Source organism: Saccopteryx leptura, chromosome 1 (genome assembly GCF_036850995.1).
Source record: "Saccopteryx leptura isolate mSacLep1 chromosome 1, mSacLep1_pri_phased_curated, whole genome shotgun sequence".
Lineage (NCBI taxonomy): Eukaryota > Metazoa > Chordata > Mammalia > Chiroptera > Emballonuridae > Saccopteryx > Saccopteryx leptura.
This window is the reverse complement of record NC_089503.1, coordinates 297,104,922-297,128,823: the sequence shown is the minus strand read 5'-3', so window position 1 is coordinate 297,128,823 and position 23,902 is coordinate 297,104,922. Positions and strand designations below refer to the sequence as shown.

General features: G+C 38.3%; 1 protein-coding gene and 1 non-coding gene across 2 annotated transcripts in view; one reads left to right on the top strand and one right to left on the bottom strand.

The window, feature by feature from the left end:
- GAS2L3 (growth arrest specific 2 like 3) overlaps positions 1 to 13,965 on the top strand; it is a 56,625-nt gene extending 42,660 nt beyond the window's left edge. The window contains exons 8-11 of the mRNA XM_066356861.1: positions 2,325 to 2,388; positions 3,010 to 3,148; positions 7,809 to 7,916; positions 9,987 to 13,965. Coding sequence (XP_066212958.1) covers positions 2,325 to 2,388; positions 3,010 to 3,148; positions 7,809 to 7,916; positions 9,987 to 11,285 — 1,610 coding nt within the window. The 3' untranslated portion in view covers positions 11,286 to 13,965. The remainder of the gene's footprint in view (positions 1 to 2,324; positions 2,389 to 3,009; positions 3,149 to 7,808; positions 7,917 to 9,986) is intronic.
- Positions 13,966 to 19,758: 5,793 nt separating this feature from the next.
- TRNAV-GAC (transfer RNA valine (anticodon GAC)) lies at positions 19,759 to 19,834 on the bottom strand. Its single transcript has one exon. It is a non-coding gene; the product is annotated as a tRNA-Val (tRNA).
- Between the last annotated feature and the right edge of the window lie 4,068 nt (positions 19,835 to 23,902).

The window sequence follows — 23,902 nt, the reverse complement described above, 5'->3', positions numbered from 1 at the left end:
AATCTAGGTGTGCTGTTCACTACTGACATGTGCTTGGTTTAATGGCATATATGGCTTCTGGAGATCAGAGGAAAGAAGAAATGCTTTTTTAGTTTCCAGTTTATTTTTGCTGAAAGGATATAAGATTGTGTATTTCTCATTCTCAGTGGAAGGCATCTATCTATCTTCTAACTGTGCTGACAGTCAGGGTAGGACTAAATAAAACACTGCCAATAAAATTAATTCATTTCTAGGCATTGAGCTGATGAGCTAATATTTTCACTTTCTAAAGGTCGCAGAGATGTGCCTCTTCATTTTTTACATTTTGCTAGTAACTCAAAGCAATTAAAAAAATAAATACACTGTTTAAAGGTCGTGGGAGTTGTCTAAGTGTTCAGAGAAGAAAACATAATAAAAATTTCAGGATCAATTTCTTTTGGTGTGAATTTGAAACAGGCCTTTTTGTTGCTTTGTGCTTGGGGTATATAGTAGATGTTATTCATGAATCAAAGAACAATTCTCATTCTCATTCAGGGAGTCAGTATATGTGCAATTTATTAACCATCACCATTTTTATATTAGGACTCAGGAGCTGGCTAGAGCTTTTAACTCTGAGGTAAAGAAAGTTAGATGATCCACAGCTACCATATTAGTACATTTAGCACTAGTTCTAATGATTAGGAGGTTTTTGTTTTGTTTTATTTTTTTAAGAATCTCTGTTTGAACTGTTAGGCTTAGCATTTGGGTCCCTTTTAATTATAAAAAGTAATTGTGGTAAGATATACAGAACAAAATATACCGTTGTAACTATTTTTAAGTATATGAGGTGTTTTTTTTTTAGCATTAAAAAATGTTAAGATATACTTCATGTAATAGAAAGTTCATCATTTCAAAATGTACCCTTTAGTGGATTTTATTCTGTTCCTTGTGTCATGCAATCATCATCACTAATTAACTTCAGAACATTTCCATCTCTCGCAAAAGAAAACCCAGACCTGTTAGCAGTTAGTCCGAATTATCTTCTCCCAACCTTCATCTTCTAACAACCACAGATCTCCTTTTTCTCTTTTGAATATTCTGGACGGAGTCATACAATATGTGGCCTTTTGTGTCTGGCTTCTTTAATTATCATATGGTTTATTTATGTTGTAGCCTATAACAGTGCTTCATAACTTTTTATGGCTGAATGATATTCCATTGTATGGATAGACCACATTTTTAAAATTTATTATCAGCTAACAGATATTTGCTTGTTTCTACTTTTTGCTCACTATAAATAATGCCGCTGTGAACATTTGTGTACAAGTTTTTGGGTAAACATTTGTTTTAAATTCTGTCAGGGTAACTACATTTATCTTTTTGAGGAAATACCAAATTGTTCACACTGTCCATACCATTTTATGTTCCCACTAGCAATGCACAAGGGTTCCAATTTCTTTTTTTTTTTTTTTTAGTTTTCTGAAGTGAGAAGCAGGGAGGCAGTCAGACAGACTCCCGCATGTGCCCGACCGGGATCCACCCAACATGTGCCCTAGGGGGAGATGCTCTGTCAATCCGGGCCATTGCTCCATTGCAACTGGAGCCATTGTAGCGCCTGAGGTGGAATCCATGGAGCCATCCCCAGCGCCCGGGCCTTGGCTGCAGGAGGGGAAGAGAGAGATAGAGAGAAAAGAGATGGGGAAGGGTGGAGAAGCAGATGGGCGCTTCTCCTGTGTGCCCTGGCTGGGAATTGAACCCGGGACTTCCACACACTGGGCTGACGCTCACCACTGAGCAAACTGGCCAGGGCCGGGTTCCAGTTTTTTAACCTTTTCTCCAATACTTGCATTGAAGATTTTTACATCTATATTTGTAAAGGATATTGTTGGTCTTTAGTTTTCCTGTGATTTTTTCTGTTTGTTTGTTTTGGTGTCAGTAATATTGGCCTCATAGAATGACTTAGGAAGTGGCCCCCTCTCCATCTACTTGTTTTAAAAAGTATAAGAAAGCTATTAACACATGATCCTATGCTAAAGATAGGTTAGAATAAAACTGAGGTGATACATCTCTTCAAATAGTATCTCCTGTTGAGAGATCTGAATTATAAATAATTTAATGTTATTTAAGCCTTGTTTTTTTTAGAATTAAAATGCTATACAAATAAGGGTGCATGGTAAGTTTTCATCCTTTTGTTAGCCATTTTAAAATAAATTTATGGAGGATAATATGTGGAGAAAACAAAAATGTCTTTTCTAACTGTCCAAACAAGTATTGTCTTCATCATTGTTTTACTTTTTCTATGCTGGAAATATATTTCTCTATTTCATTTTCCCCCTTAAGATATGTGCTTTTTTATTTCTTCACAGTTTTGCACAAAGATCCGAGACAGGTATATCTTTGTCTTCTTGAAATTGGTCGAATTGTGTCAAGGTACGTATTCCACAATACTTCAGAATTTCAGTGTTGTAAAAGATTTTAAGCTACTTTATTTTAGCTAGACCACTTCTATAAATAAAAGAAAATAATTTTTGTTAAAGAACTTAATTTTGTATTTTTCCTATTTTTTTCCTGTTTCTTTATTCTGTTCATGTGAACTATGTCACGTGTCCCCATCTGGTTGCTCATATAACTTGCCTTCATTTAATGTTAAACTGTGAAAGTGGTTACTTAAAACTTTTAGATTAAGAATAATGTAATGTCGTCTTTTAGAATTTCAAGGCAAGGCAAGTCCTCTAGACATAAAGAACTGATGAGAAGGTTGAGCCTGTGTCCTCCCGACCTGGCTTAGCCCCGCCTTCACTCACCAGCTGGTTTTTAAGGTGCCTTTCAAAATCCTTGGTTTAATATTGATAGCATCCAATCATCCAAATTGATGACGTTTTGGCAACCTGCGGGACATTAAAAAGCATCTGCAGCTATCCCAGTGAAACGTTTGGTAGAAAGGAGTCATACAGACTTCATTTAAAAATAAAATATAACCCATTGTGACAGACAAAGAAGTACTCTGGTAAGACCTTGTTTGAATGATGTGATTTCCTCATTGGTTTTCAGATATGGGGTGGAGCCACCAGTATTAGTAAAACTTGAGAAGGAAATCGAGCTAGAAGAGACCTTACTTAATACTTCTGGGCTTGAAGAGTCCATCAGTATCCCAAAATCATGCTGTCACCATGAAGAGCTGCATGAAGCTGTAAGTAATTGTCACACTTTCGACCACGATGTGTTAATCTCCTAGTTTGCCACGGGTGATGCTGTGTTTAAAAAGAAAATGTTTCTTATTTAGAATATACAGAAGTACTAATTTCTTCTCCCTGCTGAGTTTAAGCACTATATGATAAAGGTGACTTTTTGTTCCTTGTGTGTAGTGAGGAGTGCAGTTGTGGATTCCAGCCTTGAAGGGTACCATGGGTCACAAGAATTCATTGATTCTTCTTCTTTTTTTTTTTTTTTTTTTTTTTTTTTAACATAGTAGTGTTATCTGATTTACAAATTATAGGGATTATTCTTATGGTCATGTAGAAAGTTATCTTGGTTTTATTGTAATAATCCATGCATAAGATGATGAGAGCATGAACTCAGGCAGTAATAGTGGAAGTAAAGTAAAAGGGCCAAATATGATATGTTTAGAAGGGAGAATTGACAGGAACACTAATTCTGATAGGAAGGGAAAAAACCTAGGATGATCACGAAGGTGTCTAAGTAAAGGACACACTGATACTTGAAGAATATAGGTGGCAGAAAAACTGTGAGAACAAATTGATGGTGTTTTCTCTGTACGTTCCCCCTGACAGAATATATGCAGACTTATTAGATTGTGGGTCTCAACCAGAGTGTCTTCTTAGCTCTGTTGATCATTACGTCAATAGAACTGGTTAGGCGGTGCATCTTCCGCAGTGACTGTAGTGTAATAAGGGATAGAGGTGAACTGAGTATCAGACATTTTTCTGCTTAGGCTGTTGCTTAGATTTCTTGGTCTTTTTTGGATTGCACTAGTTTCTAAAAGTGCTGAATATACAAAATTATTTAAGAAATAACAAGTCATTCCTAATAAACATTTAGAAAGTGTGGGTTTGATTGTTTTGTTTAATGTAATAGTCTATAATAAAACATTTGGATAGCCGTGAAAGATAGATTAAGAAAATGTCAGCCTAAAGCTCTTGCTGGTTAGCTCAGTCAGTAGAGTGTTGTCCCAATATGACAAGGTTGTGGGTTCAGTCCCTGATCAGAGCACATGTAGAAAGCAACCAATGAGTACACAGCTAAGTATAGAGTGACAAGTGAATGCTTCTCTCTTTGTTTTTCTCTCTGTCTCCCTTCTTCTCTCTGGTTCTCTAAAAAAAGAAAAATCAATCAGCCTGACCAGGTGGTGGCACAGTGGATAAAGCATTGACCTAGGACACTGAGGACCCAGGTTCAAAACCCCAAGGTCGCCAGCTTGCGCACAGGCTCATCTGGTTTGGGAATGGGGTCACCAGCTTGAGCATGGAATCATAGACATGACCCCATGGTCACTGGCTTGAGCCCAAAGGTTATTTGCTTGAGCCCAAGGTCTTTGGCTTAAGTAAGGGGTCACTGGCTCAGCTGGAGCCCCCCATGTCAAGGCACATACGAGAAAGCGATAAATGAACAACTAAGGTGCCGCAACCCCAAGTTGATACTTTTCATCTCTCAGTTTCTCCCCCTTCCTGCATGTCTGTCCATCCCTGTCTGTCCCCCCCTCCCTCTCTCTGTCTCTCTCGCAAAAAAGAAATAAAAAGAATCAATAAAAAAATGTGTCAGCCTAAACAACTTTATTAAGCCAAAATATATAAGGTCTATCGGAAAGTTCTGTCCGTTTTTGGAATAAAACAAAATACAAATTTTTCTTACCATCAATAAGCTTTATTAAATAATATAATTGCCATTATTATTAATGATTTCTTGCCAGCGTGAGGGCAATTTGTATGTCCCATTTTTGAAAAATGTTTTATCTTTTGATGTGAAAAATTGAACCAGTGCTTGTTTGATATCTTCTTCATTTTTGAATTTTTTGCCCTTCAAAAAATTTTGTAAGGACAAAAACAAGTGATAGTCAGAGGGTGCTAAGTCTGGGGAATATGGTGGATGCAACAGACATGCTTCTGTAGCATTTCTTCCTTGTTCAAATTCGTAAAAATTACGGTGGCGTAAATGAACCTTATCAGTAGCCATGGGTACACTATCGCTTCACACATAAGACTAATGTGAATCAACTTTGTTTTAGTTAATTTGCTACGTCAGTATGTATACATTAAGTGATAAAAATAGAAAGGCACACATGCGCCAAATAAACATGTGCTTACGTGTCGAAACTTGTTGTGATAGAAATGGACAGAACTTTCTGGTAGACCTTATATTTATATAAATTATGTTATTGATTTGCATGATGACAATATCAATATGTGATGCAGTGATCATGTAAGTTGGTAAAAACAAAAGTTATTTAAAATTTTATGTAATCTAAAATAAAGATAACTAAATAAAAAGGAAAACATTTGGAAGATATTTTTTATTAAATAGAAAATACAGTGCATTAATTTCCCTGTTATATAAAGACCATATACAGTTTGATAAGAAAATATTTCCAGTAGGTAAATGGACAAGGACTGTTGTTCATACTAGAAGAAAGAATAATATTGAAACTTGCTGCTAATCAAGAAATCAGATACACGATTAGCCCATTGGCAAAATTTTTTGAAATTATGAAACCTGGTGCTGGTAAATTCTGATAAAACTGTACTTTGGGATTGCTATTGGCAATGAAAAGTAACATAAACTTGAAAAACAAATTGACAAATGGATATCAAGAGCCACAAAAATGTTGCTCTTTCATTTTTATTGTAATTGAAGAGGGAGAAAAGCGTGAATAAAAGTGTATTGCACTACTATGCATAATGGTGAAAAATTGGAAGTAGTGAAATACTCTCAACTAGGGCAGTGGTTAGGCAAGCTAGGATTCATTATCTTAGTTAACTGAGTAATCATTATTTGTGAGAATTATTAAGACCGTGTAGCAACAAGAAAAATGTTTATTTTGGGTAAAGTACGTGTATTAGACAAACTGTATAAGAACAAGGTGAATGGAAATAATTGAGTAGGGCAGTGCCTTTGCAGACACTTTTCATTTTTTTTAGCTGTTTCCTTTAGTGTTATACTGTGTGCTAACCATGCATTGGGTAAAGCCAGAAGAGAGCATTTATCTATAGTACTTATTCTTGTAGGCACACCCCCTTATTTAGATGATGGGTTAGTGCTGATTTGTACTGTTGAATATGTGTGATATTTGTATTGTTTCAACAAAGAGAGTAAGGGACTTTTCATGTCTGCATTCTTGGAATAAAAACTAAAAAGGAAGACATTTCTCTAAATATACAAATGCTATAAGAACATTCAGAGTCCACCTATGTACATGTGATCTACAGGGAACTTGGGGTCATGTTTAAAATAAAGAACAATTATTATCTGATTCATTATTTAGAATATTGTTAAGAAGTATAACACTGCAATTCTGTGTACGTGAAACCTTTATGGAGAGAAGGTAGTGGCTGAAGTAAATACCTCTCTTCACATTGTTTTGGTTAGCTAGTATGTCTGTGGTTCTAGTATTATTTTTAGGTATTTTATGGATGTAGATATGAATGTCTGTGTGCACATGTGCACATATATCCAGGCAGTGCACTAGATAAACTTGATTGAATAGCTCATTTATGAAAATTCATTCTGGTTATGATTGTGGTATTTTGTTAAATGAACGATGTATACAGATACATCTGGACCCTTCTGGCCGGGCCCTGCTGAATCCACATGTGTTCATTTATTCTGGGTAGATAATTAAGACAATTATAAATTTCTGTTAGTGGTCAGCTAACTGGGCATATCTGAGGAGACTTTAACATCCTGCCTAAGTTTAACTAAATAAATTTGTTTTGATGCTCTGCACAACATGTAATTGAGAAAAATATTCATGTTTTTTTAAAAACTGCAATTTTAGGAAAACAAAATATTCATGTTGGCTATGTGACTTTTTAAAATCATATCTCAGTAGATATTTTTCATTTACCCAATTTATTTTAATTTCCATGTTTTAAATACAGAATTCCTGAATCTTTATATTCTAGTTTTTACCATTTTACAGATATTTGCTGCAACTAAAAATTCTGTAAGTTTGATGGATAGAAATAGGGTTTTCTCCCCGACTCTCCTCTCTTCAGCAGACTATTGAAACAAAGTAAGCACTTTTAGGAAAGTGCCTCTTGAGTTGAATTTTTTAGAATTTTACCTAATCTTGGTTGAATAGATATAAATGTTTGTGCCCACTTTCTCAACAGTAACTTTGAAATAAATCTAGACATTCCCTCACAATATTAAGTTAGCACAGGGTCAAGGCACAAATGAGAGTTTTTATGTAAGCTTTATCTAACTGGCCCTGTCTTTGATTTGACACCGATACATTAGTCCAGAGCTGAAAGTAATTCAAGCTTAATGAATTAATGGGGCTTAGTGAACGTGTTCTGCATTGACTTGACTGTCGTGCACATTCACAGACTCTCTCCCGCGGTCAGTGAATGAATGCACTACAAGCCTGATGGCACGGGCTGTGTGGAGGCGGATGGAGACTCGGGACTTCATCCCTGCCAGTGTCAATGGATTAGCTACTGTTGAATCTCAGTATTCGTCACCAGGTGAAGGAGAAGAGTAATTAAAAGTTGAATGGTCTTTAAACATTTTATCTTCGAGTTTGCTTTTCCCAGCTATCAAATAACTTTGCATTTTAATATGAAACAAAATACTTTTTGTCATGAGCACTAATTGTTGTTTATTTTTAATCTTAGGTTAAACACATTGCTGAAGACCCTCCTTGTAGTTGTTCTCATCGGTTTTCTATTGAATACTTATCTGAAGGGCGGTACCGACTAGGGGATAAAATACTCTTTATAAGAGTAAGTCCACCATTTATACCCTATTTGCATACAGATCTTTTGAAATTAGATTTATTGCTTTCCCAACCTCCTTTTGTTCCCCTTTTACTTTTTAAGAAAGTGGTATATTAATGAAATAATTTCACTATACAGAAAAAAATACGGAACTCTTGCTTTCATGACTCTTAACAAATTTAGGTAAGCACCCCTGTAACACAACAAACAACTAACTATAGGATAGCCAAGACTATTTTGATAGTGAATGTAATTGGAGAAAAAAATCTTTTTATATCTCAGGTAACTTATTCCATTTTTCAGATCTAAAGAAGAATAATTTTTCATCATTATAATAAGAAAAATACCAAAATAATACATTTAATTAGATTAAATGTTGGCCCTGGCCGGTGTGTCTTGCTTCTCCCCTTCACTTCTTCCTCTTCCCCTTGCATCCAGTGGCTCGATTGGTTTGAGTGTAGCCCTGGGTGCTGAGGATAGCGCAGTTGGCCCTAGTGTGTCAACTGGAGGCACTAAAAATAGCTCAGTACCCGAGCATCGGCCCTAGACAGGGTTGCCTGGTGGATCCCAGTTGGGGCACATGCAGGAGTGTGTCTTATCTCCCCTCCTTTCCCTAAAAAATAAAAATAAAAAAAAATAAAATTAAATGTCAGTAATAAGAAAATTAAAAAGAAACATTACAGTTTATAGTAATATATCCATTTTGTCTTAAGTATAAAATCTTTTTTTCATCAACACAGCATCAGTGTATGTACCAATATGCTGATATACATGTTCATTTCCTTCCTTCACCCATCTCCAGTCTGTAACTGATTATCTCCTTTGCTGATAAGGAGACTGAAGTTTCACCTGTTCAGCATTCTGTCTAATTCTGATACAAGAGCTGTTTTATTCTACATTTAGGAATATAATATAAAAGTATTTAAAAATATAAGCCTGGCCTATGGTGGTGCAGTGGATAAAGCATCAACCTGGAATACTGAGGTCTCTGGTTTGAAACCCTGGGCTTGCCTGGTCAAGGCACATATGGGAGTTGATGCTTCCTGCTCCTTCCCCCCTTCTCTCTCTCTGTCTCTCTCTCTGTGTGTGTGTGTGTTTCGCTCTCCTCTCTAAAATAAATAAAATATAAAATAAATAAAATAAGTAAATAAAATATAAAAACAACTCTTTAAAAAAGGTATTTAAAAATATAATTTCATTTCATATATTGTCATTCCCTCCCCACACCTTACCCAACTCACACAGAAACACCTACGTGCAATTTTAATTTGCTTTCTTTTTAAAGGCAATATACTGTAGTGATGGTGCACAGAGCATGGGATTTGGAGTTAAGATTTTCAGGCAGTCCATACAATTGTGCAGATTTTTCTGCTTGGTAGGCAGTGGGGTCTGAAACCCAGCCTGGCCTGCACAGCAGACTCGGCACGTATCGTGTCTGCATAAAGTGCTATTGGGCTGGGCGGCCTGTGCGTCTGAGGCCAGGCCAGGCTGTGAGATTGGGACAATTCCTTTCATCTCTCAAAGCCATACTTTTCTCATCTGCAAAGAAGAACTAGTAATAAATTATATCAAGGTGTTTGAAGGATTAAATTGAAGTAATATAGATGAAAGTAATTTATTAAATTGTAAAGTACACGTTTTAGTCTTTTTTTTAAGTTTTAGTCATTTTTATCTTTCATAATAATTTCTTTTTTTATGAGGCATTGTTTTCTGTAAATCCTCATTTATCCTTCTCTCTCTTCTCTCTTATATTCCTTCAATATTTGATTCTTCATTTAACAACATTCCCCTTGTGATTTTGTATATTAATAGTTTGGATCATTTAGGATGCAAGTTGTATGTAAATATCGTCCTTACAAATTGGAGGATACTGTTTTGTTAGTTGCGTGATTCAATATGTATTAAATTTATTATTTTAATAATATAAGGAAGAGACGGTCAGTTTATAGTAAACCTGTAGGCAAATGCTCTGAATGTCCTAGATCACAGACATCACAAATTGTGACTGCTAGCGAATTGTAACTGTGAACCTTACAGTTTTACAGTTTTTTTTTTTTACTTTCTTTTGGGGGAAAGATGCTTCATGGAAAACATGTCATGGTCCGTGTTGGTGGAGGCTGGGATACTCTTCAAGGATTTTTGCTTAAATATGACCCCTGTCGAATATTGCAGTTTGCTACACTAGAACAAAAAATTCTAGCATTTCAAAAAGGAGTTTCTAACGAAAGTGTACCCGATGGGCCTACCAGAACCCCTCCGCCTCCAGAAATGAATCCCTTGTCAGCAGTCAGCATGTTTCAGAAAGAAAAATCCAAACCTGACACGCCAGTTGGTATTCCAAGGGGCAGAGAAAAGCAGGCCCGTGTACCAGGTGAGCTGCTGCCAGCATCGTCCCTGCGAGGAGGTCACCTGAGTTCCCGGTCAGTCCGTCCCAAAGTGCCACATTCTCCCGCTGCACTTTCCCATCTCAAACTCAAGTCTTCAAAGGACGTAACAAAGAAACCGCAGGCTCCACCACACAGTGCGTCATCCCCACTTGCTTCTGTGAAGTTGGCAGGTAAAAGCACTCCTTCCCCAGCCTTATCAACAGCTGCACCTTGTGTGCCTGCGTCATTGAGAAAATGTATCTCATCACCCACTACTCCAAAGGCCAAGCTCATTCCAGCCCAGAAATCAAGAGATGTGCCTGAGTCTACACTTTTGCCAAATAAGTGTTCTGGAAAAGCTGAATCAAAGCATGTGAAACACAATCATGTATCTCCCAGGGATAATGCGTTGTATCACTCAGCTGCACATTTAAAGTCATCATCAAAGTGTCCAAAGCTACCTCCTCCTTCTGTCCAGTCCTCTGTGAAAATGACAAAATCTAATCCCAAAACTATAAACACAGGGCTGGGAGCACGGTCTCAGCCTGGTGGAGCCCCGCAGGCAGGGGGAGCGCCCGCACAGAAACTGAAGTCAGCCTTGAACTCTCGCCAGCCGTTTTCTGTATCCTCAGTTGCTCCCGCAAAAGCACAGGAATCAAGAGAGAAGAATATAGTTTCAGTTGCCAAAAAGCAGCCTCAGAAAATGAATACATCCCAGAAGACAGGCCCCTGCTCGTCAAAGTCCCCTGCTCGGACCCCACTGTCCATCATGAGTCTTCCCCAGTCGTCTGCCAAAGGACGTGCTGTGTCACAGTCAGCACACACTGCCACTAAGAGCCAGTGCTCAGCCAGGGGACCTCCAAAAGGCGGCAAAGCCCCGGCTCCCACCAGGAAACCACATTCATCTGCCAAGGAAGCAGTTAGTGCAGATAGGAATCCTACTGCGAAGAAAAAGGAAGACGATGACCATTATTTTGTTATGACTGGAAGTAAGAAACCTAGAAAATAAATACAAGTGTGTTATTTTAAGAAAACAGAAAGGAAAGGGAGTGAATGTGCTAGCTTCACATCTTAAAAGGTTTTATTTGTGTTTGTCCAAATAGGTTCAGACACTAAGTACAATAGTATGGGGGTTGGAGGTGGGATAGAGGTGGGCTGGAGAGGAGAGGGCTCATTAGAATTTATCTGAATTCACCAGAACGTACCCTTTTAGGGCAGGCATTTGTAAAATCACCACAAGGTTCTTGTGAATAATAGACATTTATCTGATTTTCAGTCCAAATAATCTTTATTAATGTCTGCCCTTTAAGGGTTATGTAAAGTCAAATAACACTACTAGAGCTGTACTTATAGTTGCTCTGTTTTTGAATATGTGTTAAGTATAGGTTTATATTTATATAGAGAGGTTACATACCTGCTTAGCAACAGTGGTGCTCTTAATATTAGTTACTGCATTTTAGTAAAAAAGCAACGGTTTGGCACTTGTCTTATGAAAGGCACCTAATTTAAATTTTTGATCAGGATTGTCTGATCAAACAATACTAAGTACCAGTGGCTGCTGCTGATTAGCTTGGCATTATTCTGGGTTTGCTGAAATTCTTACAACTTTTTAAAAAAATCTTTCCAAATCAGAGGGAATTGATTTTTTAACTGGCATATTAACATTGGTAACATTTTGTTACCAATATTTTTGGTTAAAAAAACAAGTTACTGAATTACCAGATGCCAACTGAAACTTGGTAAAAATCCAAGGATTTTCATATTATTTATAAGAATTTACACCTTATACTTTAGATGGATATTGTGCAGTGTAAATGGGGAAACTGATATAGTAGCTTTTAGCATATTAAAAATATTATTGATAATGTAATTTTTTACAAGTGAAGATAGGAAGTTTTGCATTAATGTTTAACATCAGAATTATATTTTAACAATCTTAAAATGAAGGTGACAAAGGGTCTTAGAATGGTGCTATCTAAAAATTCTATTATGTAGGTATTTTTCTTTAGATGGCATGTTACCAGTTTTAAGTAGATTCGCACAGCTACATTTAATTTTCTTTTATAAAATCACGCCGCCTTCCATTCTGCAATGGCAGGTAGCAATATACACGCATCATTTTGTGCTCTGAGTCAGATCAGGTAGGACTGCATAGGTGCCACCAGTCTAAGATGATGTTTATAAATTACTTTTCTAAAGAGATTGTGAATATTTAATATTATTAGGGTACTTTCAGAAGTTTTAGGAGTATCCTTAATAACTTTACAGCATTATCAGTTATCACTGGTTATTAAATTCAATATGGAGGTTTGTGTTCCTCTATATTTTAAACTGCAATGTGTTTTCTAAAGAAAAATAATGGTTTACACAAATGTGCAATCACAGAATACACATCTTAAGCTGACTACTAATGTTCTAAAGGGATAAATTAAGAAAACTTTGTATTAAACTAAGTGAGCTTTTGACTGAAGCATATAGTTAAAATCAAAGATATATGCAAGCTAATTTTTGGAATAATTGATGCTTTTCTTCTTAAAAGAGATAGTCACCAAATATTTGGTTTAGTTCTATTGTTGATCTGGGCACTGAGAGATAATATGTACATCTTTGGAAAGTGGAGGCAATGTTCAAGAAATGCTAGAAGCTTTAGCTTTACATTTTTAGTGATCAGAAATGTTTAGTACATCTTTCAAAGAGGAAGAATTTACCTTCAAGAAGGAGTTTATTTCCTTGTAAAAGGAAATAATACTTCTGTATCAGTAACTTCTGGAGCTTAAAAAAGGATTAAATTATGTTACAGACAACCTATGAATCCAAGTAGATTTTACAATATGTAAACTTTTGTGTTGAGAGTCATCAGGAATAAATGTATCCTGCAAACATCTGGCACAAACTCCAACAATTGTTTGAAAAATCAGAAATTCATTTATAAATAGCCTTACTCTTCATCATTAGGGAATTTCTCCACTTGTATTCACGAAGAATGGATTTTTATTTATATATAGTTTACCCTTTAAAATAAAAGTTTTTTGAAATAAACAATATATTTTCAAATAAAATATATTTTCAAATACTGTTAAAGAAGAGCTAGTGTCTCTAATCATTTTCACAATTTAAAAAATATATTGTTTTTATTTCTTCTTAATAGTGCAAGATTGTAAAAACTATTTTGTATTTAATATTTAATAAGTAAATATTAAGCTTAAATTACTGAAGTAACCAGAAGAAGAAATAATGTATATGTTCAAAAAAGAATGGAATAAGTTTATTTTTTTTGCTATAATTTGTTAATGTGACTAATATATTAAATTAATCTGCAGAGGAATATGAAATTCTGATTATTTTTACATTGTTTGGGCTTATATTAGGAGCCTAGGGCTTATAGCCTCAAAATGTCTTGATAAATTAGATTATCTCAAACTTTCCTCCCTGTAATGAGTTTTCAGTTCTTAATGGATGAGGGGAATTGTTTTGAGAAAAAAATATTACTGTGCCTTCTGCAGTCTGTATATCTCCATGGGATTAAAAAAATCTATTACTTCTTTAAAAGGCTTCCATAACAGGCTGTTAAAATGTTATGATACATTCTTATATCCAGGTTCACATACTATTTGAATACAAATTTGTGTAATTCATTCCTTGTGCCTGCAGTGTTTGTATCAGATTTGTATTTCAAGTATTAAAATGTAAACGTGTATACCAGTTTCTCAGTTTGCTTTTTTTGTGTGTTCTGAAATTATTCTGATTACTTAGCACATGTGAGAAATTGCATATATGAAGCATCATAATTTGAGAATAGTTTCAATTTTATTATTTTTTAGATTTTAAAAAATTTATTTTTCTTTTCCTTTTCATTGAATGTATTGGGGTGACACTGGTTAACAAAATAATACAGGTTTCAGGTGCACAATTCTGCAACACATAACCTGCACACTGTATTGTGTGTTCACCACCCCAAGTCAGGTCTCTGTTCATCACCATTTATCTGCCCTACACCCTCCTCCAACATCCTTCACCACTCCTTCCCCCGGCAATCATACTGTTATTCATATCCATAAGTTTTTTCTCATTTTTGGCTCAATTCTTCCACCACTCCAACCAGTCTCCCAGTCCCCCCACAATTGTCCTTCTTGTTCTTGTGAAATTTATTTCACCATATTAGATTATAAGGTTTTGCTATTAAGTAACAGTATTTAATCCTCAAGTGCTGTATTTGCTAGAAGTTTGTCTCAGTATGGCTAGACTCATATGTATTAATCTCTGAGATAACAGAAATAATTTATCAGTTATTAAAGCAGAATTCTATAGATCACACAAGTATGTTAATAGAAAGCTGATAGTAGGAATTTTCAGTTTTTATAATTCTGTTTTAAAGAAAGTTCAAAACAATGAGAATAGTCATGAAACAGTATTTCTTATTAAATTTTCCTAAACGTTTGTGAATGTAAAAATTTTAAACTTAATGAAATTTTGGGGAGTATTAGGAAAATATTAACAAAAACTAAATCTAAAAATATAAAAACATTTTATTAAAGTTAATCTGTTTCCCTAAAAATATACTGTTCTTGTAGGAAAGCACAATAAGACTTGATCTTGAAGAAATGATACATGTAAAGATTTTGCTGTATGTTAATCATAGCACATTATTAATATTGGAATAACCACAAAATAAAAGACCATACAGCTCCTAAAAATGATGTAGGTACTGATTTATCTTAAAGGAATTATGTCTGTTGATGAAGTGGTTTGTTTTGAGAGACTACAGTGATAAAACATTAATATATAATATTCATAATTTTCTGTGTTTGGCCAGAAATGGTACAATACTTATGGCATGGTTTATGGGTACATGGCATGTGTTATCCATTGTAATTAACCCCTGTGTCTAGTCTTTCATGTAATACATTTTATTCAATATTGCCAACTACTTTAATATCTTTTGCTACACTATCTCACAAGTTATATTGTAATGAACCAATGGAATGGATTCATGTTGGGTGTGACTTTTGAGGACCTCTAGTGGTCAAACGTGGCAGTGTTGAAACACTACTCAGGTCACCTTTTACTGAAACCTGAGTTATGGGAGATAAAAGAGGAAAATACAGTCATTACATTCTAGAACCTTGGGTTTATATGGTCCTTTGCAACTCACAAAACAATTAATCACAATGACATCCAGTCTTCTGAACAATTTCATGGATAGTGAGTATTATAATCTTTACTGGAATATGATCATGTAAAGACAGAAATTGCATCTGTTTTGTTTACCACTGTTCCCAAAGCCTGGCACAAGTGGGCATTTCGTAAATGTTAAAAAGTGAATGGACTCTCTTTTTGTATATGAGGAAACTAATGCTCACAAAAGTCAGCAGGTTATATATAAATATCTATTAAAATTGACTAATTGAATTTTATTTAAAGGATACATTTATTTTTACCTATTTATATTTTTACACAAACTTGATTTTTCATGTTGACGTGATAAAACAGGACTTGACTTTTTTTTTAAAAATCCATAGGAATATTACATTCTGCTTTTTTTTTATTCTGAGAAAAATCTTGATTTAATTGTTTTTAATTACCCTTTATTTTAAATATTCCAAGCTTGAATATATTTAGAGAGTAGTGTATTTTTATGGTTTTAGTTTAACATTTATAAAGCACTTAACTATGATTAAAGCATTGTTCTTGGAATAATGAATTATTGAATCCGATCCTCAGAACCGTGATCCTCAAAATTAGTTGGATAAACGATGAGAGAAGAACGAGTTAATTCTAGCACAAAATACTTACATTAGCAATTAAGATCAGTTTCAGTGCAGTGGAAATGGGCATTGGTAAAAGATATGACACTGGGTCGCTCTAGAAACTCCATTTAAAACATTTTAAAATGAGTGAGTTTAAAATAAGTGATGCTTGTAAAAAGGAGTGAATAAACTTTTTTCACAGCCCTGAGAATGTAATAAAAGTTGTGTCATATCAATCCCTTCAATAATTCCTTGCACGATGCTACGTGCTCGGGAGCCCAATAAACAGCTGTGGAAGAGCCAGCCAAACTGGTGTAGGTTGGAAGCGTGGGACATGACATTTTAAATTTTAATCCTAAGCACCAAGGTAAATGGAAGGTAAGTGCCTTTAACCAGCAATGTGCAATAATTTCCATTTACCTTAAGCTTCAGCAAAAACCATTTTTGAAGTTCATGAAATTCCAGGTATCCTTACAGGTTAAAAAAAAAAAATCAACACTGCTGAGAATCAGAGCCTTTGAAATCAATGAAGGTTAAAGGCAAGTTCCAAAGGTGAATAGTTTAGAGCCTTCAGACGATACTTTAGCAGGAGAGTCACTATTTCTTGGGCTTGCCCTCTCCTTCCCCCATCCCTTCACCTGGTTTGCAGTTAAAACTTCCAGTCCCTCCAAGTCTGGTTTGGATGCCTCTGGTGTACTTTGCCCAGCTGACATTCTTCCTGTTATTGCATCGCACCTAAGACTATTTCCTTGTCTAACTCCCTCACCAAACCTAGGAGGGGAGCGCCATATCTCACTTGTTCACAATTGCATCTTCTGCATTTAATGTCTAAATGTGGAGGAAAGGAAATAATTCTCTTGATGGATATAAGCTTCAGCATATGTAAAGCGAGCCTCCAGTTTGATATTGTTGATCTACCTACTGTGAAAGGATTTTTCCCAAGAAAATGTTACGGTAGAGCCTGGAGAAGCCTGCAAACATGGAGAGAAGAAAGAGAAGGTAATGAGAATGGCCTTAAAGATGCACACTTCTTTTGTTAATATCAACACAATAGAGCAGTGGTAGTCAACCTGGTCCCTACCGCCCACTAGTGGGCGTTCCAGCTTTCATGGTGGGTGGTAGTGGAGCAACCAAAGTATAAATAAAAGGATAGATTTAACTATAGTAAGTTGTTTTTTATAAAGATTTATTCTGCCAAACAGCGAAAACCTGACATAAAGTACTTGGTAAGTAATTATTATTATATGCTTTAACTTGCTGTAACTCTGCTTTATAAATTTTATGAAGTAAAGTTACTTCCCTACTTTATAAATCACCATTACTATGGAACCAGTGGGTGGTTAGAAAATTTTACCACTAACAGAGATACAAAAGTGGGCGGTAGGTATAAAAAGGTTGACTGCCCCTGGAATAGAGAATGCTGTAGTTGTACAGAAGAGAAGGTTAGAGTCTTCCCAAGTTACTATCCAAGTTTTTGCTTGAAAATATTTATTTTCAGGGTTGTGCGAGCATACACAGAGTGTAACATACAGGGTTAGATTAGCAAGGGTCCTGCTGCTACCTAATTCAGTCCCCACATTGAGCAGAAGGAAACTCGGGCCGGGAAGTTTGTTGGTAGAGCCTGTTAGCTGCAGACTTCAAACCAGGCTCTGGGCAGCAGAGTGACGTAGATGGTAGAGGCAGTCGTCCCAGGGGTTATGAGAATCATCCCAGTTGCTGGCCCCTTCAGTGGGTCCTACCTGCACTGGGGCCAGCCCAGAATATTCCTTATTGCCTGCATTTGTCATTGGTTCTACTTGACTACAATGCAGTGAAACACCAATTCATTTGCTCATCTAGCAGTTTTTCTGGGTCCCTGAAATTCTGTCCCAATGACTTTCAATGACTCTTTGAAAGTTGTCTAAGGGCTTTTACTTATCCTCTGTTTTTTTCCTCTGAAGAAATCCCTATTAGATGAAATGGCACAACTGTATACAGGATAAATTAAGACTGATTATTTAACACTGGCTCTGAAACTGGTAGAGATGTTAAATATATTCTTTGCTTACACTGCCTGTTTGCCTCCTAGGGCTGCAAAACTTTGCTGTCCTTTTCTATTCTTTCTTGTTATTTAAATGATTGAAAAAATAAAAAAGAAGAAAAAGCTGTTAGCAGATATCATCTCCATATTTGGAGCTTCTTCCTAAAATCTGAAGGGGCTCTGAGATTACACTCAAATAGAACTCTGTGCTAGACGCTGCCCTACCTAAGTGCTTTACATTTAGTAACTCAGTTAATTTTTACAGCTCTGTGAGATAACATTCTATTATCCCTATTTTACAGATGATCAAACTGAGGCACTGAAATGTTCCTTTGCTTGTTAAAGAGGGCCTGACAAATTATTTTAGATAAATACTTGATCATTAGTTTGTTAGCTTTCTCCAGAAGTAATTCTTTGGGCAGAAAAATGTGCTGACGACGCACTTCATAAATGTCTCCTAGTTAGGTGTGTTGGCCTCGTCCCCAGTGCGCCTGGTCTGTGGTGTGCCGGCGTGCCCACATGGGTGTAACAGCCATTGGTCTCCCCCAGAGCCAACAGCAACCAACTGTACCGTCTCATACATCTTCAGTTCCTCCCTTTTCGCAGCTTTCCCCCTGAATCCTACAAACATGCTCGAATCTCTAATGTAGTTCTCTCTTCTTTATTTCTCCTGACGCCCCCATTCCCAAGTGGCCACCATGGATTGGTCAGGGTGGGCTAGGCTTTGCTGCAGAAACAATAAAACACTTTGTAGCTCATGACAACAAAGGTTGCTTCTCTCTCATGCTAGATGTGCATCGGAGTCACCTGGGGTCCTGCTCATTGTGAAGGGAGCCAGGCTGCTGGATGCTTCAGTGATGACTGTGGAGGGGAGAGGGGTGGAGAATGGCCGCTCCTTTCCGAACCCTCCCTCTGTCCTCCTGACACACTCTTGGTTTTCCTCATGACTCTGATCCCTCCCTCCTTACTCCTGTTTTCTGACTAGTGCTCCTTTTCTGCCCTTTCCATGGAGCTACTCCCTCAGAACTTCTTCTAACAGATATTTTCTCTGAGGGCAATTTCTTCCAAACTGTGGTTTCCAGTACCATTTCTGTGCGAGTGACTTCCAGATCTTTATTTCCAGCCCCATTATCCTCAGCTCCAGCTCCACTGTCAGCAGCGATCAGCCTTCTTCCACTACTAGTACCTCAAAGTCTCCTATCTCAAAAGGAACTTTCCACCTTCACAAAATCTCTGCTTCCTTCCGACTCCTCTATTTCTGTTGACATACCTTCCTCTGCTCACACCGAAAGGTTCAGATTATTTTAGAATGCATCTCAAACCCATCCCCCTTCCTTTGTTAGTGGCCACGTCCATGACCTTCTCACCTCTCTCCCAGAAGACAGAAGCCTCTAATAGCTCTTTGAGCTCACTTCTTTTTTTTTTTTTTTTGTATTTTTCTGAAGCTGGAAACGAGGAGGCAGTCAGACAGACTCCCGCATGCACCTGACCAGGATCCACCCGGCATGCCCACCAGAGGGCGATGCTCTGCCCCTCTGGGGCATCGCTCTGTTGCAACCAGAGCCACTCTAGCGCCTGAGGCAGAGGCCACAGAGCCATCCCCAGCACCCGGGCCATCTTTGCTCCAATGGAGCCTTGGCTGCAGGAGGGGAAGAGAGAGACAGAGAGGAGGGAGAGGGGGAGGGGTGGAGAAGCAGATGGGCGCCTCTCCTGTGTGCCCTGGCCGGGAATCGAACCCGGGACTTCCGCATGTCAGGCCGACGCTCTACCACTGAGCCAACCGGCCAGGGCCTGAGCACACTTCTTGAGCTTCTCTGCATGGCTCAAGGCTGCACATTGTACAACTCTCAGGAGCACCATTCACGACGTGTTCTAGGTAAATGGTGCCCCCTGAAGTTGTACAGCACAGTGACCCTGCACGCCCACACTCTGCCCACAGCTCAACTTGAATCCTGACACAGTGCTGCTCAGGAAGCTTGCTTGGCATCCCAGTCCAACCTGGACAAAGGCCAGATGCCTCGGCTCAGTTCCCACACCTCAGATCACGATGGAATTCACCTCATCTCTCCTGCACCAAGTAGTGTTTTCAACCCTGCATTATAGTGATTTCAGAACAGTTTGTCTCTTACCTACATGATAAGTGAGATGTTACTTCTTACTTGAAGATTACACTAATGAAGACTATTTGCTGCTAATGACGAAAAAAAAAAAAACAACCCCAAGCTAAATGGCTTGAGTTTTAAAAGAGAAAGTATTGGCTCACATAAATCAGACTTGCAGAGGGTACATCCTACTGCTGCAGGGATAGCAGAATGCGGGACTCAGCTGAGATCCTTGGGACTCCTTCCCCATCTTCCCATCCCAGGAAATTGAAACCACAGCTGTCCTCTCTGGTGGGAGCTGGAGCCATGGAGGACATGCAGGGCTGCTGGAAATGCAGCCCAAGGCAGCAAGAGAGGAGAAACCCTCCGCTCCTCCTTCTTCCTGTCCTCCAGTGGCGCACTGGTGCCTTCCATTAGCTGACCCCAGACTCTAGGAAACACAGCCTAGAGGGCTGAGAGAGCAGCAGGGGAAGGGAAGAGCGTGCATCTGAGAGCAAACAGGCTACACCAGCACAGGTACTGTATTTCCCCAGGTATAAGACACTCCCAGGTAGAAGACGCACCTTCATTTTGGGGCCCGAAATTTTTTTTAAAAATGCATTACATAAAGTTATTGAACTCGTTTTATTCATCATAAAATTCTTACAACTCTTCATCCGCGCGAAAAAGTGGGAAATGCAAGTAAAAAAATCTACAACCACTGTATCAGGCACACCCAGTTTTTTAGACCCCACATTTTCCGGAAAAGGTGCGTCTTATACATGGGGAAACACGGTAACTCCAAATCAACAACAGAAAACCACGGAGCCCACCTTGAACCACAGCTGACGCCCCTGCCCACCACCTCATTCCATACCAGCTCGCAAGAGCAAGCTCTTCTGCTAGAGGCATCTGCGTGCGCAAAGGCGCAATGGGGAATTCTGGAACGGGTGTGGGAAGAGCGGAGTGGCCCTTTGGGTTGCAGTGAAAGGTGCTTACAGAGGGGGGGAAGGGTTCACACCATCAAACCTCAAGCCCTGGCTCAAGAATGTGGCCTTTGTTCCGAAAGCCGAACAGAAGTTATAGAAGGAAAAGACAGAGGTAAGGTATTGTGGTTAGCTATAAAGATGTCAAAAACAGGAAGGAAATGCTCGGATACTCTTCAAACAAAATCAAGACACAACGTGAGAGAATTCTCAAGAGTAAAAATCACAAACGTAGTCAAGGGTTACTTTTCCCCTAATTTTTGTATGGTTGCCAACTTTGATATTTAACACAGAAATCAGGAATGAGCTTTCATTCATTCATGCTCACATTCCCTCATTCACTCCAGCGAGGCCCCTGCGGGGCCCTGGGCTGGGGTTTTAGAGCATGCCCATGCAGATGGTTGGCTGGGCTATTTGAATGTTTCCCTTTTCTTTTGAAGTTACAGGAGAGCAACCCATGTAATGACCTTGGATCTGAGAAAAGATCTGTGGTGTCCAGAAAGCACATAAAATGGTTGTTCATTTTGTACTCACTTTGTGGCCATAGGCTCTGGCTGGGTTTATTTGAAGTCAAGTGGCTTGACCTCCCTTGCAGATGATGCGGATGGAATGTGCTCAGAAAAGAAGCGTTGGCTGAGAAGGAAAGTGCCTCTGGGTGAGGGCAGTAAGCCTCAACCGGAAGATTTTGTGTCTTTTGTGGGGGTGAGATTGAGTTCATTACTATGTCTCTCTCCTGATACTTCCAGTTCTTTAATCACAAATAGGATACTTGTCACTTAATAAGTGATATCATCATCGCACAACACACATGCACCAATTAAAGGCCTGACTATGAGCCATGCAACATTAGGCACATCATAAAGAAGACACTCCATATATATAATATAAACTGGATTCCTGCAGATGGCTAGCTTCTCAGTTTTTAAAATCAACAGTGAATCGAGAAATTTGAATCCCTAGGTAGTTGGAAATTTTAGTCTAACTCCCTTCTATTGACCTAACATTTACAACCTCATTCATTCATTCACCCAACATTTATTAAGTTCTTGTTAATTATCTCCCATTAATTCAACAAAGATTTATTAATTGCCTATATGTGCTCAGCTTTGGGTAATGGTGAACAAATAGATATGGGTCAAGCTCTTACGGAGCTTATAGTTTAATTAAAGTGCTATCTATACATATGATTTGACCTTGTGCTGTCAAAAAGCCTACCCTTTTGCTGGGAAGACAAATTTGAAAGCATAACTACAAATGCGGTGTGACGGATATACGAAGGTGTTCACGGGGAATGCGGTGATCTCTACAAGCATTCGGAAAAGACTTCTCTAAGAGGCTAATGCAGTAGATGCATCTTGAAAGGGCAAGATTTTTTCAGTTATGAAACATGTTTTGAGAAGAAAGAGTGGCAGGATGCTGAGCGGTGGAAATGTGAAGCATCATTCATAGTTCGGAATGGAGAGCTCTGAGGGTGTGGGAACTGGTGGACACAGCCAGGATGGGGCGGGGCTGGTGAAACATGCTTTGGTGCTTGGATTTTATTATGAGGCATATGGAGGCAGTTGATGGGTTTAACAGAGGCCTGACATGACTGCATTTACCTTTTAGGAAACTGTCTACCAGCATTGTGACTTCAGGAGCTGCCGAAGAGACAGACTCCATGTAACGTGGCCACTTCCTGGATGCAGGTAGGGATGTGTGTGTGTATAAGCGGAGGCTGTGAGGCTTCTGGCTTTTTGCTGCAGCCTCTCTTTGACTCCAGACTCCAGACTATTCACACTAACCGTATTCTGCAGGACACAGCCAGACCCATCTCCCTTGAACAGGTCCTTCCTTTGCCATGTTGCTTGTTTGCTTCAAAACTTTAAACATTTCTCTCTTTGTAAAATTATTTATTAATTCCAGAGAGAGAGGAAGGAAGAAAGAGCATGCATGACAGGAACGCCCATCTGTTCCTGTATGTGCCCTGACCAGGGATTGAACCGGCAACCTCTGAGCTTCCAGATGTTGCTCTAACCAGCTGAGTTATCCAGCCAGGGCTGTTTGCTTCAAAACTTTAGAGTCCTTGTTTCTTACGTCACAAATATGATTTTTTGAACTTTCTTCCAAGGCCCTTCAGTGACTCTACTCCATGGTTCAAACTTTAAAATCCTCCCACTGCCCTAACACTCCTCTCTCCCTGTTACACAAGTACTGCTTTCTCTTCCTCCTCAGCGTCTTGCGCCTTCTCCTGGGTGTCTCCATGCCCCCTTTCCTCCGCCCCAACCCCCGCTGGCTTGGGCCTCGGCTCCTTCCCGCAGCCTCCTGTGACCACTTCACGCCCTCTGATTCACTGTGTCTGCATCCGCTGTAGCTCAGAGCTAAGTACGGAACACTAGATCCTACACTTCATGAGGCCAAGGATTTTGTCCACTTTGTTCACTGCTATCCCCTGCGCATAGCACAGTGCTTGGAATGTAATGGGTACTTGATAAAGATCTGTTGACTATGTGAATGATGATTAGGTCCTCCATAAATATTTAAGAAAGAAAACATTATCAAGAAATAGAACATTGAATAAATCTGATCATTCATGAAGCTAACACACACGCACTGAGTGACTGCTATACAACAAACACTGTGATGGTTTTGGGGTCCTCAAAAAATAATCAGACCTGGGGTCTATCCTCAAGGAGTTCACAGTGGGAACAAAATCATGATCCTACAGAATCAAAATCTGGAGAACAGGTACATTTCAATACACATAAGTACCAGTAGGGTAAAGTACAAGATATAGATATTTATTGAAGAGA